The following is a 20236-nucleotide window of genomic DNA, read 5'->3' on the forward strand; positions in this document are numbered from 1 at the left end:
AAGGCCGCCAGCTCCTCCTTTTCTCTGAACCCCTTTCCCCCTGGCTGAGCTCCTGTCCTCCCTGAGCACCGCCCCCCCACCTCCTCCCCAGCTCCCTTCCTTTCCCTATCCACAAATCTTAGCTAGTAAAGGTATAGTAGTAGTACCTGCCTCATGCCTGACTTTTTACTTGAATGAGTTCACTTACTCCTCGGGGAGGAAACTGAGGCTCAGAATTGTCAGGCAGCTTGCCCAAGGACACACAGCTAGAGGGGAGGCTGGGTTTGAACCTAGACAGTCTGTGTCCCATGATGGTTGTTAAGAAGCAGCTCCTTCTTGTCTTGAAGGTTATTGGCAAGGAGGATCCACCCCCAGCTAGTGGGAATGGCCCTCCCCACCTAGAGTTTAAAGGCCAGGGGAGCCACTGTGGAGGGAGGGCCTCAGGGCAGCCCAATAAAGCAGCAGACTGACTCTGAGGATGAACAGGGGTCACCCGAGCTGATTTTTCCTAAACTAAAATTAACTTAGAGTTAAGAGAGATCTGAAATCTCTATAATCTAATAAACACCTGTATGGGGGTTCTTATTATGCACCAAGCACTGTGTCCAGGGCTGTGGGGGAGGCCCAGATTCCAGTATTGGGGGTGGGAGGATGGATGAAATAACCTTCACCTGCTACCCAACCTCCTCCTCTGCATTCATGCAACATGAGTTCATTGAGTACCTACTGTATGCCAGGCATTGTACTGGGCACTGAAGACACAGCAGTGAGCAAACCTCTGCCCTGGTGTTGCTGACATTCTAGTGGGAAAGACACTAGATAAACAGATAAACAAAAGAAAAAATATGTCCAGGGGACTTTCCTGGTGGCGCAGTAGTTAAGATTCTGCGCTCCCAATGCAAGGGTCCCAGGTTCCATCCCTGGTGGGGGAACTAGATCCCACATGCATGCCACAACTAAGAGTTCAAATGCCTCAGCTAAGGAGCCCACCTGCTGCAACTAAGACCCAGTGAAACCAAATAAATAAATAAATTTTTTTTTTTTTAAAATGGGGGGCTTCCCTGGTGGCACAGTGGTTAAGAATCCGCCTGCCAGTGGACACAGGTTTGATCCCTGGTCTGGGAAGATCCCACATGCTGCGGAGCAACTAAGCCACACGCCAAAACTACTGAAGCCCCCGCGCCTAGAGCCCGTGCTCTGCAACAAGAGAATCCACCTTAGTGAGAAGCCTGCACACCACAACGAAGAGTAGCCCCCACTCGCAGCAACTAGAGAAAGCCCATGTGCGGCAACGAAGACCCGACTCAGCCAAAAAAAAAAAACAAAAAAAACTCCATTCCTATCATCTCTAGGACAAACAAAACCCCTTGATCTGATGTTCCAGGTCCTTCATGATGCTCCCCGCCCCCTTCCATTGCTGCTTTTGCCACACTCTGGCTCAATAACTGCAATAATACCACTCATTTATTGAGCACTCACTATGGGCCAGGCAATGTGCCAAACACTTTACCTGCATCTCATTGAATCCCCAAGCAGCCCTGTGAAGTAGCTGGTCAGCGAGCAAGTGGTGGGGCTGGGATTTGAATCCAGGCAGTCTGGCTGCGGATCCCATCCTTGTCATTACTATGACTCTGCCTACCCCCCCAGAAAAAAATGAAGAGGTTGCCTGACACAATCAAGACTCCTGCTTAGATGTAATTATTACTCTTGTATTTATTTTTTTATTTTATTTTTTTATTTTTAATTTTATTTTTGGTTGCGTTCGATCTTCGCTGCTGCGCACAGGGTTTCTCTAGTTGTGGCGAGCGGAGGCTATTCTTCGTTGTGGTGTGCGGGTTTCTCATTGCAGTGGCTTCTCTTGTTGTAGAGCACAGGCTCTAGGCGCACGGGCTTCAGTAGTTGTGGCACGTGGGCTCAGTAGTTGCGGCGTATGGGCTTAGTTGCTCCGTGACATGTGGGATCTTCCTGGACCAGGGATAGAACCCGTGTCCCCTGCATTGGCAGGCAGGTTCTCAACCATTGCACCACCAGGGAAGTCCCATACTCTTGTATTCAATCATATGAAATTTTTTGTGCCCCATCAGAGCCCTACAACTCTGAGTTTGAATCCTGGCTGTGACTGTAGAAGCGTCAGAGCTGGGTGGCTGCTGCCATATGAGGACAGAAGGTGGGAGCATGAAGCAAGGCCCCGGACAGGTACACATGAGGGACAGTGCTCCCAGCCTCTGGTCAACACCGGCTGGCCATCCAGCTCGGTGCTCCCTGCAGTGAGGGGTGGTTTCTCCCTCTCAGAGCCTCAGTTTCCCCAGGTACACAGCCAGGGTGGAGCAGTCTGAGCTACTTGACCTCTTTCATATCACAACCCCCCTTTGACAATTTAATGAAAGATACAAACCCTAGAAAAATGCATAGAGATGAAAAAGTTGCATACGCTTTGGGCGGGTCATGGACCCCACCTGGAATCCATAAACTCCAGGTGCAGCTGTTGGGAGGCAGTGTGGGGCACTGTTCAGGCTCCTGGGCTCTGGGGGCAGAGAGTCCTGGGTTCAGATTCTGGCTCCCCCAGGCACTAGCTCTGTGACCTCAGTCCTCTTAACAAAGTAGGTAATTACACTCCTCTCACATGCTGTTGTGAGAACCAACTGAGACACTGCAGGAAAGGCTTCAGCCAGGCCCAGCACCGTGGTGAGCAGTCAGAAAGGGACTCCCAATATTTAAGGAAATATTTCTCCAAGGGTGACCCATGGACCACCTGGATCAGAATCCCATGGGGGGACTTGTTTAAAATGCACGTTCCTGGACTTCTTACCCAGAAAATCTGATTCTTCAGGTCTGGGATGGCGGCTAGGAGTATGCATTTTAAACCAGTCTCTGCCTCCCAGTTCTACTGGGAGTTAGTCTGAGAAGCACTATGCTTTTCCCACCTCTACAGTCCAGGTCCTGGAAAGAGACTAAGTTTCCGGTAGGCTGGGAAGAGCAGAAAACAGGTGCAGGGATGGTGCAAGGGACGCCTCTGAGCGCCCTTAGGGGGCCCCCCTCCAGGGGTGAGCAGAAACCGGGCTACCCCACCCCGTACCCTTCAGTGGGTCTTGGTGGTGCCTCTAGCTGCCCCCTACGTGAGGACCGACGCCCTCCAGGCCAGGCGACACGGGGAGGGGCGACAGGGCCTCTGGGGAGCAGAAAGGAAAGTGAAACCTCCCGCCCAGACTTTCGCTTTCGCCGCCTCCACGCGCCGTCCAGGTGGCCCCCGCGATCCCCTGTCGCGCTGGGGTCCGGCCGCCGCGCTCCCCAGACCTGGTCCCCGGAGCACTGCGTCCCCGATGGCCGGCGACCCATGGCGGAGGGACGAAGGGAGGGTCCCCGACAGCAGGCGACTCATGGCGGGGGCCGGGGGTCCCCTGCGCCTCCGCGACTGGCTGGTGGCGCAGATCGAGAGCGGGCGCTACGCCGGGCTGCGCTGGGAGGACGCGGGCAAGACCCTCTTCCGCATCCCCTGGAAGCACGCAGCCAAGCAGGGCTACCAGGCGCAGCAGGACGCGGCGCTCTTCAGGGTAAGGGGGCGGGGGCCAGGGATCGCCGGCCCGGCCCGGGAGGGCTCTGCGCGCACACGGTCGCAGAGTCCGGAACCGACCCGACACGCTGTAACCTCGGGCCACAGGTTCAGCCCTTAACCTCAGTTGTCTCTAGGTTGAGGGTAGTGTTCTCTATACATGGGAGACCCTCCCACACCCTCTTAAAAGAGAATCAGACAAGGGCTGCATAACCTGCAACATCCCCACCCCTCAGGGGACCTCTCCTCCCTCTCCATGAGGAAATTAGATGCCACCGCCACCGATGGAAATTCCCTCCACTTCCCACCCCTAAACTGTTAACCCCAGCAGCTTCAGGACATTTTCTGTGCTTTCCAACACCAGCCCTTCTCAGGGACCTCCTCCAGGGATGCCCTCCCTTTCCTTGGACACCATTAACTTCCACCAAACTGGCTCTTTCCCACCAAGATTGAAACTCTGGAATCTCTCCCATGAGCAATAAGCAACCAACTGCATCCCAGGCCACCGCCACCATCCCAAACACCACAACCGTCTCCAGCTCCTGCTTCTCTGGCCACCCCTCTCCTTTCACAGGGTGAAGCACCTAGAAAGGGTCTTCTGGACATCAGTTCCCTCACTCATAGCCCCCTCCCCAGCTCTTCCTCCCCCCCACAGTGTGGTTTCTCTCCCTCCTGCTAATGTCTCTAATTGCCAAATCCAAGGATGCCATCACTATCATCTCCTTGGACCCTGGGTGGGTTTGTGTCTAGTGGACCCTCCCTCTTCCTTGAAACAGTCTCACTTGGTTTCCAGAATCTGTGTCCCCTCCCCACTCCAACCCTGACCTCTTTTCCTCCTACCTTCTGGCCCCTGCTTCTGAGCCTCCATCCCTTCTTCTCCTCTTTTGGGGCTCTCAGCACTCTCTCCTGGACCTCCCTCCTCACGTCCCACTCTCCCCTTCCACAGCCCCAGTGTGGAGCCCAACGGTTCCCAGCCTCCCATCCAAGCCCCAAGCCTGCTGGTCTGACAGCCCAGACCTCTCAAACTCAGCACCTCCTTAATACCACACTCGTCAGCTCCCTCCTACAAACGTCTGTATTTCCCAAAATGGAAGATGGCACCGATCGCCACCGAGACCCCAGAGCTAGGCACCTGAACCCTGGCCGCTTCCCTCTCCTGCAATCTCATTCTAATCCATTTCCAAGGCCTTTGGCTCTTACTGCAGAACTGCTCTTTCATCCATCTACGTGGACCCATCCCCACCATCTCTCACCAGGATAACTGAATGCCCTGCTTTCCCATCCCTCAGCTCTCCCCTCAGTCCTCCAGAGGGATATTTCTAAATGTAAATCTTGCCTTGGCACTCCCCTACTCAGAATCCTTCCATGGCTCCCCATTACTCTTGTGATAAAGTCCCAACTCCTTACCAGGACCTCAAAGCCCTGCATGAACTGCTCCTCCCTGGCCTCTGTCCATCTCTCTCCACTCCTTCCCCAACTTTAGACCCAGCCAGACAGTTCTTTCAGTCTCCAAATGCTTCCTGTCTCTCTCACCGTGAGACCTTTGTACATTCTGTTCCCCCTGCCTGGAACACCCTCTCTTCTTCACCTTCACTGGCCAACTCCCATCATGCTCAGCTTAAACATCTCTTACTAAAGACAAGCCTTCCCTGATGCCTTCATTTGCTTAATGCATTTATGAAGCTCTCAGTGCTTCTCCCCAGTCATCCCTGATTCCTTCTGCTTCCGCCATTGAACAGCTTTCCCTGTGAATTATAAGTGCCTTGTATGAGTCTGCCTCCTCCAGCTGCCCATGGGTGGTGACCTTGAGCACAGTGCCTGGCCCACAGAGGGCTGGTTCAGTAAGTGTTGAACAGGTGGTTACCTGGCCTGCTCCTTAAGGCTACGTGCTGTTCAGAAGTGGGAGATTCTGGAGACTGGCCCTCCCTGTCCCTCTTTGGAGCTGCTTTGACCCATCCCTCAACCCACCACTGACACACATGTGACTCCCTGGCTTCAGGCCCTCCTGGTGCCTCAAAGTCCACGGGATAAAGCTTGGCCTTCGAGGACATTCATGATCCAGCTTCAATCTATCTTCTTCCTTAATTCCTCTTCCCCTCCCCCCACCACATACAGTTGATCCTCATTATTCACAGACTCCATATTTACAAATCCTCTTACTCGCTAAAATTATATGTAATCTCAAAAGCGATATTCAAGGCACTTTTGCAGCCATTCACAGACATGCACAGGATGGCAAAAAAAAAATTGTCACCAACATGCATGTTCCCAGCTGAGGTTGAGCAAGGTGACAACTCTAGTTTCAGCTCTTCTACTGTAAACAGGTGTCCTTTCGCACGTTTAGTCCACGTTTTGAATATTTTTGTGTTTTTGTTGGTGATTTCACTGTTTAAAATGACCCCCAAGCTTGCACAGTGTTGAAGCGCTGTCAGTATTCCTGAGCACAGGAAGGCTGTGACGTCCGTAAGTTTCTTTCAGACGTGAGTTACAGTGTTGTTGGCCATGAGTTCACTGTTAATGAATGAACAGTTTATATTAAATAAGGTGTCCTTCAACAGAAACACTCATAGAACAAGGTTAGGTATTGACCAGTTGATGAAAATGGGGTGACCAGAGGCTCGCAGGAACCTAGCCTTGTATTTCCCTTAGGAGTGATGGTTCAGTGTTTGCTAACTCAGAGGTTGTGTAAATTTTATAGAACACAACTACCATGAATAACAAGAATCAACAGTACACATACCCTCAGATGCCCACGTCACCTCCAGTCACTCCAGGCTGCTCACCGTCCCCCGCGTGCATCATGCGCTTCCGTGCCTTTGCTCAAGCTGTTCCCCCTGCCGGGAACGTCACTCCACCTGGCAACTTCCTATTTATGCTTCGAGGCCCAATTTGATTCATTCAACAGATATTTAGTGAGCATCTCCTGTGTGCCAGGCACCACTTTAAATGCTTAGGGGCACAGCAGTGTCCCCAAAGATCCCTCTCTCATCATGGTGATAACACCCTGTGCCTTGAGCCCAGGTTACCTTTGAGTTAGAGCATCCTTAACGTAATGAGTAAGTACTGCAATAAATAAGCACTGTGTGCCAGGTGCTGTGCTAAGCACATTACATAGACCGTTCATCTTACACTCGCCACGACCAGGTGAGGTTAGGTATTACTGGCACAGTTTACAGACAACAAAATCAAGCCTTAAAGGTCTCACCACTGGCAAGAGACACCAACAAAGGAACTGTGGCTTTTCAGTCTGGTGTCCCACTAAGCCTGGGATCTCCGAGAGCAATGACTGAGTGTGATTTATCAGTTAAATCCCCCGCCCCCCATCCCTGAAAGTGAGCAATGCGAACAAGACATCTCCTACTGTCCTCCCCTTTGACTACTGTGCTCCAGCCTCACTGGCCTTCCTTGAATCTCTCCCACCCCAGGACCTCTGCGCTTGCTGTTCCTTCTACCTAGTACAGCCTTCCCCCAGCTCTTTGTCCGACTCCATCCTTCTTTTCAATCAGGCTTCAGCCCAAATGCCACTTCCTCCAAGAGGCCTTTTCTTTTTTAATAAATTTATTTATTTATTTATTTATTTTTGGCTGCGTTGGGTCCTCGTTTCTGTGCGAGGGCTTTCTCCAGTTGCGGAGAGCGGGGGCCACTCTTCATCGCGGTGTGCGGGCCTCTCACTGTCGCGGCCTCTCTCGTCGCGGAGCGCAGGCTCCAGACTCGCAGGCTCAGTAGTTGTGGCTCACGGGCCTAGCCGCTCCGCGGCATGTGGGATCCTCCCGGACCGCGGCACGAACCCGTGTCCCCTGCATTGGCAGGCGGATTCTTAACCACTGCGCCACCAGGGAAGCCCCAAGAGGCCTTTTCTGATCACCCTCTCTAAAGCAGCCGCTCATATTATTTACTTATTTATTTAGTCCCTCTACCACAACAGTCATTCTAATGTGTTTAATGAGTATCTTTGGTTTGTATGTTTTCTTGCAAAGTGGGCATTGCTGTTTCGTGTGTATTCTTACCTTGTATACATCATAATTGTGTCATAGATCTCATTCTGTTTCTTACTTTTATTTAACTCAAGGTCATGCTCTGAAGATCTATTCTTGTTCTCTGTCCATCTGATTTGTTTCTAGATGCTGCATAGACTCTATAGTGGGCATCTATTACACGCCCTCCCCCACCTACTTTCCCAGGGATGGACACAAGTTTGCTTTCCAGACCACAAATAACGCTGCAGTGGATCTGCTTGCCCTGGTCCCCTCGTGAGCCTATGCGAGAATTCCTTTGGAACTGGAATTTCTGCTCACAGGGCATGCTTATACTTAATTGGACTAGGCACGCCTGATTGCCCTCCAGAAACTCTGCTCCCATTCCATGCCCACCAACAGTGTCCACATCCCAACCAATTACTGGCTTATCCAACTGGCTAAATTTTGTAAGCTTACAGGTGATATCTCATACTTTTATTTGCATTTCTCTGGCACTAATGAGTTTCAGTACCTTCTCCTATGCTCATGGGCTTCTGGTTTCCTCTTCTGTAAACCACCCATTCTTGTCCTTTGATAAGAATTTTTCTTTAGGGGATGCTTTCTGTTTCTTATTGATTTGCAGAAGTTCCTGTATGTTCTAGATCTTAGCCCCTTGCTGATTTCAGACATTGCAATTTTTTTGCCTTATGGTTCATGCCTTTAAAATTTTGGTTAAGAAGCAGTCTCTGTCCCTAGAAGATTTTCTACATTATTTCCTATTAAGTTTATAGTCTTACCTCTTACTTTTGGTTTTTTAATCATCTGGAGTCCACTTTGTTTGTGGCAATAGGTAAGGATTTAGTTTTATGGCTCTCCAGATAGCAAGTCACTGCCAGCATTTTATATCCCATCGTATTATTTTTTTTATTTATCACAATCCGTAATTTGGAATACAGTTATTTCCTTTCAGCTATTTGCGGCTGCCTTCTACCATTAGACTTGAGTTCCTTGAGAACAGGGACCATGTATGTCTTGTTGTTCCCCATTTAGTCCTTAACTTGGGCCTGGCACATAGCAGGAGCTCAAGGAATATGTGTTGGATGGAAGGAGGGAGGAAGAGAAGGAAGGAGGGAGGGGCCGAGGGACAGAGGGAGAGGGAGAGAAGGGTGGGAGGCAAGGCAGCCCTCATCCCTTTTCATGGCACCATCCCCATCTCCCACGCTATTCCTCCCCCAATGCCCCTGCTCATCCCCAGGCCTGGGCCATATACAAAGGCAAGCACCTAGAGGGCGTTGACAAGGAGGACCCCTCCACCTGGAAGACACGGCTCCGCTGTGCCCTCAACAAGAGCACTGACTTCTGTGAGGTGCGCTCGCGCAGCCAGCTGGACATCTCCAACCCCTACAAGGTCTACCGGCTCCTGTCTGACGGTGCCCACAGCCCAGGTACCATCCTGTCCCTGGAGGTAGCAGCTGAGGATGGCTCTCTGGGCAATAAGGACCTCACATTGCCCATCTGTAAAATGGGAAATGGTGGGCTTATTGAGCTTAAACTCATGGGCTGGTAAACCTAGAAGGACCTTACAGTTTATCTCCCCATTCGAAAAGGAGGAAACTGAGCCCAGAGAGAGGTGGGCCTTGCCTGAGATCATGCAGTGAGCTGGGTTACTCTGGTCTGGGATCACCTCAGACAAGGTTGAGGGGGTTCCCCTTGGGGCCCAGTAAACCACAGACTATTTCTTGCTTCATCCAGTTACCAGGGCTTGTGCTCCCTGTAAAGAGGAGGGCATTCTTCATAGCCAGCAGCTGCCCCCTGGAGAAGTGACAGAGCCGGCCTGCAAGACAGAAGAGCAGGTCAGTGTGTCCTTCCAGCCCCTACAGCCTTGCTAGCCCAGTCACCTGGCACCCATACCGCCCCCTCTATAATCTCCAGCGCATTCATCTCATCCTCTCCATCAGCTCCTGCCCATCACTGTTCCCATCCATCAGCTCCACTTCCTGCCTCTACTCCATCTCTGCCATCATTTTCATCTCCTCCATTCTATTCTCCTCGACTCCATCATTTCTGTCCCATCGTCTCCACCATCTTCACCTCCATCACTCTGTCTGCGTCAGCTCTATTTTCTCCCATTTCAGCCCCTCTTCCCTGTCATCATGGGGTCAATCACTCTGTCCCCACTCATCCCATCAGATCCACTTCCTTCACTGTATTCCCTTCACCTGCATCACCTCTAGCTCTCATTGTTGCCATCACCCCTATCATCTCTATCTCCATCACTGTCTGTATCACTCTTACTCCACCCCATCACCTCTCCCCCTTCATCTGCGGTTCATTCCTCTGTTCCCATCTCCCCATTAGCCTGGTTCATTCCACTGTCCCAAGTGCCCCCATTCCATTGCTGTATCACCCCATCTCCTCATTCACTCCTAGCACTTTTCTCTCCCTGTCACAATGAGCTTCACCTCCAAAAACCCCATCAACTCTCTCTTTAACTCTACGGGGTAAACCTCAAAGTCCCTATCAAGCCCGGCTGGCTTTCAGTCTGCCCAGACCTCCCTCTGCCCCAGTTTAGACTGTCTGGAAGCTCCTGTGGCCCACAGGTCTCCTCTTTCACCCTCACAACCCTTTCTCCCGATGCTCAGGTTGGCTCCAGATTAGTCACAGAGGATAAGGACAAGGAGCAGCCCCCCAGGCTGGCCCAGCAGGACTCCCTGCCACCAGCTGCCCTGCCCCCAGGCCCTTTGGCTGACCACAGTAAGGACTGGGTCTCCTCACCCGCCCCTGCCTCCTCCCCGGCCTCTTCCAGGACCTTGATCTAGGGGTCGAGGGACCCAGGGTGAGGCGATGCCTTACTGCTTCCCCTCCTTCTCCAGGGTACCAGGCTCAGGATCCTGCTCACCCCTGGGGCCCCTCGCCTTCTGAGGACTTCAGCAACCCCGGTAAGAATCTGAAGGCCCTCTCCCCTGACCACTGTGCAGAACTGGGGAGGACCTAGGGTTGGTGCCGTATAGCCTCTGTCTCCCACCCAAAGCACCCAGCCCAGACTCCAGATAACAACAGCTAACATTTGTTGAGGGCTTAGCTTATACCAGGCATCCTTCTAAGTCTCCCCACAGCCCTGTGAGATAGATACTGCCATTCTCCCCATTTTACAGATGCAGAAACCAGACACAGAGGTTAAGAACCCTGCCCAAGGTCACACAGTTAGTAACCCCGGGAAAGTTACTATCCGATCACAGCTCCTAAGGGGCAGTGAGAGATTAGAACCCAAGGGCCTGGCTGTAGAGCCCACAGCCCTAACCATTGAGCATACTGCTAGCTCTTCATATGGGAGGCTGCTGTTTTGTTGTTGTTGTTGCTATTATTATTATGATTATTATTTCTACCGGCATTTAAATATTTGCCAGGAAGAAATTCCTAGAATCCCAGAATCCCAGAAATTCGGGCTGGGAGGGCGTCAGTGTCATGCCCCCATTGTACTGATGGCCCCAGACCCTATGCTTTTGAAGCTCAACTACCAGTTTGTTTATACTGGAAGCTGCTATTATTTACTACCACCACTACTACTAGAATTACTATTATTACTTATAGGGAGGGAGTGTCAAAAATTCCCGAGGTGGCGGCCGGGTGACCTCTGGGTTCCCTGCCCTGTTGTGAGGGGAGGGGGAGCCGGCGCCGCCAACGCCAGACGCGCGCCCCCTCCCTTTCCCGCAGATTTTTGGCTGCACGTGCGACTCTTCTATGGCGCGGAGCTGGTGCGCGAAGCCACAGCGCGCGCGGCCGAGGGCTGCAGCCTGAGTCCGTGCGCGGCCGCCGCTGCCGCCGAGCTCCTGCTGGGGCCGCCGCCGCGCGTCGCGCAGGTTCGTTTCCCGGAGCCGCCGCCCGGCGCCCGCGTGCTGCGGCGCCTGCTGCCCCACCTGGAGCGCGGAGTGCTGCTCTGGGTGGCGCCCGAGGGCGTCTTCGCCAAGCGCCTGTGCCAGGGCCGTGTGTACTGGCGCGGCCCGCTCGCCCCGCACCGCGCGCGGCCCAACAAACTGGAGCGAGAGCGCACCTGCCAGCTCCTCGACACGCGCCGCTTCCTCGCGGGTAAGAGCGCGACAGCGGGGCCGCTGGCGGCGCGGGGCGGAGTGGCCGGGCACAGGGGTCGGCAAAGGAAGGCGGACAGAGGAGAGTGGGCACACGAGATGTGGGCGCGGGGCGATGGACTTGACGATGCTGGGCTGGAGTGGGCATGGAAACAAAGGACATGACGCAGACGCACCGGGAGTGGGAACGAATATGGGCATCGGGAGGGCTGGGCACAGATTAGACATAGGCGTATGGGAGGTGCAGGCACGCGGCAGGCTGGGGCACTGGGTGTGCGACATAAGCATAGGACTTGGGCATGTGTTGTCATAGGGCGTTAAGCATAGGGTGGGCATCGGGGGCACTGGGCACAAGATAGGCATAGGTGAGTGGCAGTGGGCATGGGGTGGGCATAAAGGCATGATAGTGAGCATAGGGCACGAGGCACGGGGCATGAAACCTAGAAGTGGGAGCAGATGTGGGACAGGAGGCAGGTGTGGGGAGTGGAAGTGGGCATAGGGCATGGGCACACAATGGGGATGTGGGCTTACGGGACGTGGGCATAGGATGTGAGCACAAGGTGGGCACCAGGTGGGACGCCCCATCTTGGCCCAGACCTCACAGTCTCGGTGCCCATAGAACTGAGAGCCCACCTGCAGGATGGTCGCCAGGAGCCCGAGTACCAGATCCGGCTGTGCTTTGGCGAGGAGTACCCGGGGCCCCCGGACCAGCCTGAGGAGCGTCTCATTATGGCCCATGTGAGTCACCTCCCACTCCAGCGGAGAACCACACCCTCCAGCCTCCCCGAACGGCCTCTCACTGCGCCCTCCAGTCCCAGCTCCGCCCCGGACCTCCCATACAACCCTCTGATCTGGAAGACCTTGCGTGTAAAATGCATGTGGAGAGGGGCTGTCACTCCCGCCCACCCCCCAACAAAGGGTGTGGGTAAAGGGGAAGGTTGGCTCATTGCCCCACCCCACCCCCACCCCGCAGGTGGAGCCAGTCTTCGCGCGGGAGCTCCTCCTACACTCGAAGCTCCACGGCCAGGTGCCTCGATGGCGCGTTCCCAGCCCCGCATCCCCGACAGCGTCACTCACCTGCTGACGCAGCTGAGTCAGCCCTGAGCGGCTGTTTCCCCCTCCCGTACCCTCTAAAGCAGTCCCCACAGGGTGCAGATCCCACCCCAGCCCTGCCCCAGCTGAGCCAGGGATCTTTAGGTCTCGCCTCACTCATCGCCCAGGTAGGTTGAGACAGCGGAAGCCAGTCACGGCCTTCAATCTCTCGGCCAATGAGATGGAGCCCCGGGAACCCAGGAAGGAGGCGCGTAAGCGGACAGCCCGGCACCTGGGCCTGGGGCGACAGGCTTGGGAACCAAACTCGACCTTGAGGTTCCAGAAATAGCAATTAGGGCAGAAGCAAGACTTCATCTTTTTGTGAAGAGCCGGACATGCCTATAGCGGTTTACCTAAAGCAGACCTTACCTGCAATTGAACCATTATAAGGTTTGCTTAAAGCTGAGTTTACTGGGAGTTCCCTGGTGGTCCAGTGGTTAGGACTCTGTGCTTCCACTGCTGGGGGCCCAGGTTCGAGGGATTCCTCGTGGGGGAATTAAGATCCCGCAAGCCCCCAGGTGCGGCCAAAAAAAAGGGGGCTGAGATTACCAATAATAAGATCCTCCGCATAGTTTAGACTGAAGCCCAACCAGTAACAGAATTGCCCCACCTCTGAGGGGCTGTGAGTTTCCAGACCCTCCTTTCACCTGCCACAAGTCTCTCTTCTTTTGGGGTGGGTGGGGAGTAGTGAGGGGAGGGGGTCCCAAAGCAGAGGACTTAGCCTGAACCTGGGGCTTTAAATGCTAACCACTGAACCACCGCCAGTAGATACTGTCTTTGGAGAAACTGAGGCAGGCCTAGGACAGAAGCCAAAGTGGGAGCCAGGAGTCCAGCCCCTACCCAAGCCCCCCCAGTCTTTGCAAACTCTAAGTTGTAGGGAGTCCTTGAGAATTGGGAGGGAACCCTCTCCACCATGAAGGCAGTGACCCTGCCTTGTCAGTAAAGTCACTGTTTTCTACCCCAGATATCAGACCTTTTACCTTTTCTGATTTCTGACTTTATTTATAGGAATTCTCTTACAGATGGCAACATAATAAATCTTTTAGTGACACATTAATAAGCCACTTTTATGGGGGGAAGCCTGTATGATTCAATAAAGGACAGAATCAGTCGAATCACTGGTTTTAAAATTCATTCAATGAATGTTTATTGAGCACCTACTCTGTTCCAGGCAGATACTGGACACTGGGGATAGAGCAAATCATGGTCCCTATTCCCTTGGGGGTCACAGCCAGTTTTCCAGTGGGGGCCCAGTGACAGTCCTCTACCCCTGCCCCTCACGGAAGGAGTAGTGTTAAGGAGTTACAGAATTCTGGGTTGAAATCACAGCTTTGTCACTGACTAGCTGTGCCACCTCAGGCAAGTCACTTAACTTCTCCGAGCCTTAGATTCCTCATCTACTCAAAAGAAGCTATCAAGGCCTCTGGAGCAGAGTTGGTCTGAGAAGTAAATGTCGAGAGGGGAGGGGAGCTGGCCTGGCATGGAGAGTGGCACACAGTAGGGGCCCGATGACTTGGTTACTTGTGGGCGGGAGAGTGTGGAGGAGGCTGCCCCATCCTCCGGAAGGCTTGACTGTCTGTTCTGGGCTTCGCTGTACCCTCGGCCCAAGGCTGCAGCTATCGGGGAGCCTCAGTTCAGGGTGACAGTCCTCGTCATGCCCAAACCCCTACTCTGTGCCAGGCTCTCAAAGGGCACTGGATTCAGTGTAAGGGAGCCCGTTGCCTCCCCACCACAGCCCGAACAGCTGCAGAGTCTTCAGTTCCATTTTACAGATGGGAAACGGAGGCTCAGCCAGGGTCTTGGTTGAGAGCCTCTTGGGAGGGTGGATGGCTCTGTCCAGATGTCGGTCCTCCCCACAGTAGTCACTAGAGGGCGCCAGGGCTCAGCAAACCGGGTTGGGCCGGCCCTCGTCCCCACCCTAGGTGCCCCACCCCTCGTAGACCCCAGTGCTAGGAGGCCAGGGAACAGTGTGACCTCGAGTGCTCTGCACTGTGGGGAGGAGAAAGTAGACCCCAGGCCTGGGAGGAGGAAGAGAAAAGAAAGGGGGAACCGGAGGTGGGGACTTGAGAGGCCCCTGAGGCTTTTCTCACAGGAACTCCCTGTTCTCCAGCTCAGACACAGATGCTACCTCTCTCCTCTCTCATTAATGTGTGTGTGTGTGTGTATCTCCCTCCTCCTCTCTATCTTTGTGGATTCCTTTCTTTCTCTCATTCAGTGATTCTTTTTCTGTACTCTGTGTGCACGTGCGTGGGGCTGGCTCTCTGTCTCCCTTTTTTCTGTCTATTTCTGCTCGTTGTCTCTCTAAGTCTCTGCCTGTATCTTCTCTGTATGTTCCTGTCTCCCTCTTATTATGTCCTCACCTCTCTTTGTCTCTGTCTCTCTGTCTCTTTTCACTCTCTCTTTCCATCTCGGCCTCTATCTCTCTTTGTTTCGTCTCTCTCTCGCTCAGTTTCACATCCTGTCCCTCCTCAGCCACCACCAGCCAGCACATGTGGGCTAAGGGTCTCAGTCCCTTCCCTCCCGTCTCCTCACCCCTGGCAGCTGCTCACGGCTTCCCAATCCTGGCCTCTCCTGCCCGCCCCTCTTGGGCCTTGGGGGAGGGGGCGAGGGAAGAAGGGAGGGCAGCCTGGCGGGCCCACCCCTTTTTGCCTTTCCAGGCTGGGAGGCTGGGCCAGTGGGCCTTTTAACCAGCCTGGGCAGGCTGTGCCGGACACCAGCCCTGGACACCGTGCCTGGCCCCCGCGGTTCCGGCAGCTGCCAGCCTGGCCAGCCCGGTCAGCATGCAGCAGCAGCCCCCACCTGGGCCCCTGGCCCCTGCGGCCGAGCCGACCAAGCCTCCCTACAGCTACATCGCCCTGATTGCCATGGCCATCCAGAGCTCACCGGGGCAGCGGGCCACGCTCAGTGGCATCTACCGCTACATCATGGGCCGCTTCGCCTTCTACCGCCACAACCGGCCCGGCTGGCAGAATAGCATCCGCCACAACCTGTCCCTCAACGAGTGCTTTGTCAAGGTGCCCCGTGATGATCGCAAACCGGGCAAGGGCAGCTACTGGACACTGGACCCCGACTGCCATGACATGTTCGAGCACGGCAGCTTCCTGCGCCGACGCCGGCGCTTCACCCGACGGGCAGGCGCCGAGGGCGCCAAGGGCCCCGCCAAGGTGCGCCGCAGACCCCTCCGAGCCACCAGCCAGGACCTAGGAGCCCCCGACGCTGCGACTGGCATGCAATGCCCGTTCCCACTGGAGCCTCCAGAGCCCAAGGGCCTAAGCTTTGGGGGTCTGGTGGGGGCCTTGCCAGCCAGTGTGTGCCCGGCCGCCACCAATGCCAGGCCTCGGCCACCCTCGGAGCCCAAGGAGATGCCCACGCCCAAGCCTGCAGGTCCAGGGGAGCTCCCCGTGGCCACCTCATCTTCCCCGAGCCCCGCATTTGGCTTTTCTGCCAGCTTCTCTGAGGCTGAGGGGTTTAGCAAGGCCCCTGCCCCCATCTTGACCTCCGAGGCCACCATCGGGAGCAGCTACCAGTGCCGGCTGCAGGCGCTGAATTTCTGCATGGGGACTGATCCTGGCCTTGAGCACCTCTTGGCCTCAGCAGCCCCCTCCCCTGCACCACCCACCCCTCCAGCCTCTCTCCGGGCCCCGCTGCCCCTGCCAGCTGACCCCAAGGAACCCTGGGTTGCAGGCAGCTTCCCTGTCCAGGGAAGCTCCGGCTACCCATTGGGGCTGACCTCCTGCCTATACCGGACGCCAGGAATGTTCTTCTTTGAGTGAAGCCAGCCGGCCTCAGGCAGTCCCTGCAGAGCCCCTGCCAGCTACGCCCTCCAGGTTGAGCCTGACTCTAGGATCTGGGGAGCTCTCAAAGGACACAGGCCTGGCAAGCCCACAACAGCCGGGACAGGAAGCCAAGATTGGAGTGGTGAACACTCAGCCAGCACCCAGGGTCTCTGGACAGACTTGGGGGTGGGGGAAGCAGGGCCCCCTTGGGATTTACTCGATGGCTCTCAGGGCCAATAAAGCCAGTGTGATGATGAGGGTCAGTTTGCTGGATGGTTGGGGACTGAGGGCCAGGACACCTGGCTCCGTGGGGGTGGCGTATGATTGTGGGGTGGTATGGCAGGGACGGGGGACCCCAGATAGAAATGTCCCACATGAGGCTTTCTCCTGCTGGGGACTTTCTCAGGGAGTTTCCCAGGAAGGCCGAGGAAGGGGGAGCGGGCAGTGGGAGAGAGAGAGGAGGGATGCAACCAGGAGAGACACCAGGCAGGAGTGAGGCTGGGCTGGACCAAGGGGCTGATTCTCCAGCCCCAAACTCTGTGACTCAGCACCTCACATTATGAGCAGCCACAATAACTGTGACCATTTGTGGCAGTGATCCTGTCCTGGGCTCGTATATATCCTTTCACCAAATCCTGGGTGGTACGGAATGTTATCTCCATTTAACAGTGGTGGGAACTGAGGCTCAAAGAAGTTGGGGCTCACTAGCTCCGGCTCCAAATGACAAATGAGTGGCAGAGAGGAAATCAAAACCAGGTCTGTGTGGCTCTACCCCCTGCCCCTACCTGCAGTTTGCGTGAGGATGCAGGGTGACCCACAGGGTGACCCCCCCCCCAGAGGGAGGCGGGCTTTTTTTGAATCCTGGCATGCCAGGGCTAAAAAGCCACCCCTCACCCCTTGCACAGACAGGGAACCCAAGGTTCAAAAGGCAGGCACACTTCCCTTGTCTGGATTTCCCGCGTGACTGGGAGACCTCCCCGAGCCCCCAGCTCTCTGAGGTCTCCTGGTGACTCTTTAAGAAAGCATTTCCCTCATGGAGAGAGGCGGTGGCTACCCTGGGCACAGATTAGAAGAGACTGAGCCTTGACCTTTGGCCTTCTCTAGCTGCCCCCTTGGGTGGAAGCAGGAGAAGTGGGTATAGTCGTGGCCCCCATCAGAGGAACAGACTTAGGGACCTGAAACCTCACTGTCCGCATACCCTCCAACACCAGACTTGCTGAGGCAGATGTCTTTCTTCCGGAACTTCAGTCCCCCCACCTGGACTGAAGGAGAGAAGGGAGAGAAGGGGGGCCAAGGATACTTTCTGGTCTTTGCTGGAGGGTCTTATGTCCCATGAGGTGATGCTCAGGGGGCTGGAGACCCCCTTCGTTGGGCAGGCAGCCCAGTCCCCTCCAAAACACCCCCCTCGGGCAGGCGGCCATGCTGGCTTCAGTCTCTGTGGCTCCCTCCTCCCTCAGCAGGTCCCCTGGGGCCTGGGAGGAAGTGAGCCCGGCTGGACAGACCCAACTGTCTGGTTCCCACAGACTCCAGAGCCGGGGTGGAGGGGGCACCTGCAGGGTGCGGGCTCAGTGAGGCCAGAAGTGGGTGGAAGAATGCCCGGCCAGCTGTGCGGACCCTCCCTACCGTGTGTGCCGGACCCCAGCCTGGAACCCATGGAGCAATGGGGGGAGGGAAAGAGGGTCTGTCCTGTCGCGTTCAGGCAGCCTCGTGGCTGAAAGGGGAGGGGGTGGAGGCCCGCGAGTGCAGGGCACGGGTGAGGAGAGGTTCGCACCACCGTGTGTGCCTGTGTGGGTCAGTATGTCTCTGTGTGTACGTGAGTGTGTGTGTGTGATGCGCAGAGACAGTTATGGAGACAAGGACAGATTCGGGGGGGTGGGGGTTCTTTCTCAGCTGGGTCAGGGAAAGAGGCCTCTGCCGGGCACTGTTCCCTGTGGTGCATTCCTGTGGAGACATGGTGACCCCAGTCCCTTCCCAGCCTGTGTCCTGAGCTCATAGGAGGATGGGGAGGCTGACCTGACTCAGGGATCCCAGGCCTCTGCATCCTGCCCTGCCCACCCCCCGATGAGGTTGATCATCTAACTGGGGTGGGGGCCTGGGGGGAAGAAAGCTGCAACCCCCTGCCCACGCTTTGAGATGGGGGAACATGCAGAGGGCTCAAGTGCACCCAGAGGCACAGACTCAGCTCTGGGCATGAGCCCCCTCCACGTCCCTCTCTGGTCCCCCCAGAGAGTCAAGAAGTGAAGACAGTCCCCTCAGCCCCAGTCCCTAAGCAGGGCCCTGGGCTCAGAGCCTGCCTTGGACTTGCTGTGTGAGCCTGGACCAGTGCCCATCTCTCTGGGCCCTGATTTCACTCCCTTTGCCCAGTGAGGGGGTTGCAGGGTGAGGGGAAAGGGCAGCCTGACTCTTTGAATCCGGATCCCAGGGAGGGTCTAACCTGGGGGACAGCCTGGAAGGGATCCCATCCCCAGAGGTACTGGACCAGGAGGCCCAGACACCATGATCTCATGTTGCCCTCTGCTTGCTGCCCAGCCTGGGGACCCCACCCACTGGGCCTCCTGCCCTCACATTCTTTCCATGACCAACAGACACCCCCTGCCTCTGGCCTGGCCCCCCCCACCTGACGGGGTGGACAGTGCTTAGCAGAGATTCGGAATGCCTAAGCTGGGCCGACCCAGAGAAAGCTCCTCGGCACAGATGGAGAGACTGAGGCCAGAGAAGGTAAGTGACAGGCCCAAGGTCACACAGCAGGGCAGGAGTACCCCTCTGCTGCCTTAACTGTAGAGCTCTTAGGGGACAGGGGCCACCCCATTTGACTCTCCTCACTGGAGGCTGGTCTGTCTCCAGGAGGGGATCCCAGCCCCTGCTCCTCCTCAGCAGGTCAGAGCAAAAGAGGGTGCTGCGGGGCCTTGTAGAGTTAGGCTAAATCGAAATCTAAAATGGTAGGATCAGTGGTATTTCAGAATATTCCAGAGTTTTTAATCACAGCAGCTCAGATTCTTGGAATATCAGAGTTGAAAGGGCGTCTCCTGCCTGATTTCTGAATCCTCTCTACACCAAGCAGTTCACATCACGTGGGGGGGTTCCAGGAAAGGGGAGCCTGCTGCTTTCAGAGCCGGCCCCTTCCCGCCCAAGTTTGGCAGCTCTGAAGGGCTGTCAGGAAGTTCTTCACCTGCTGGTCCTTTGGTCTCTGCTCTCTCTGCCTCCAGGGAGGCTACCCCCACCCACAGGGCTGGGCCTTCCTCAGCGGCTCCTCCACCCTCCACATCTTATCTCCCTGCGCCTCTCCGCCCACCCGCTTCCTTCCCTGGTTTATGGCATTCCACTGCCTGGAGTTCCAAGCTCCTTCCCACACCCCAGACAGCGCCTGGGCCAGGGTGGGGAGACGCTCTCCCTTGGCGGGCGGGCACTCTGAGGCCACCACAGAAATGAGGAAGACGGTGGGGGGAGGTTGTGTCGGCCAGCCTGGCATGTCTGCCTACTGGGAGTGTACAAACTCAGGAATCCAGGCCTCAGCCAAAACATCGCCTCCCATCACCCCTGAAAGGCCAGGCTCCCAGAGGCAGTAGGTACAGCAGCTAAGAGCAGGGGCTCTGGACTCCAGCTGACTGGCTTCAGATCCCAGCTGTCACTTCCTAGCTGTGTGACCTTGAGCAAGTTGCTTCCCCTCTCTGGGTTTCCCTCATCTAAAAAATGTGGACACTAACAGTACCTATATCCATGGGATTGTTGTCAGCATTACATGAATTAATACTTGCAAAGTGCTTCGAACAGGATCTGACACATGGAAACAGCAATTTA

General features: G+C 55.4%; 2 protein-coding genes across 2 annotated transcripts; both read left to right on the forward strand.

Annotated features, from left to right (window-relative positions):
* Positions 1-3356: 3356 nt before the first annotated feature.
* On the forward strand, positions 3357-13313 carry LOC137749630 (interferon regulatory factor 4-like). Its single transcript, XM_068523790.1, has 8 exons — positions 3357-3530; positions 8741-8930; positions 9238-9338; positions 10128-10239; positions 10359-10424; positions 11200-11571; positions 12190-12308; positions 12544-13313. The coding sequence occupies exons 1-8, from the start codon at positions 3357-3359 to the stop codon at positions 12652-12654; spliced, it is 1245 nt and encodes a 414-aa protein (XP_068379891.1). The 3' UTR covers positions 12655-13313.
* Positions 13314-15362: 2049 nt separating this feature from the next.
* Positions 15363-16695, forward strand: FOXS1 (forkhead box S1). Its single transcript, XM_068523793.1, has one exon. It carries the CDS (start codon positions 15443-15445, stop codon positions 16433-16435), a length of 993 nt encoding a protein of 330 aa, XP_068379894.1. The 5' UTR covers positions 15363-15442; the 3' UTR covers positions 16436-16695.
* The last annotated feature ends 3541 nt before the right edge of the window (positions 16696-20236 follow it).

This window comes from Eschrichtius robustus, chromosome 16 (assembly GCF_028021215.1).
Source record: "Eschrichtius robustus isolate mEscRob2 chromosome 16, mEscRob2.pri, whole genome shotgun sequence".
In the NCBI taxonomy this organism is placed as follows: Eukaryota; Metazoa; Chordata; class Mammalia; order Artiodactyla; family Eschrichtiidae; genus Eschrichtius; species Eschrichtius robustus.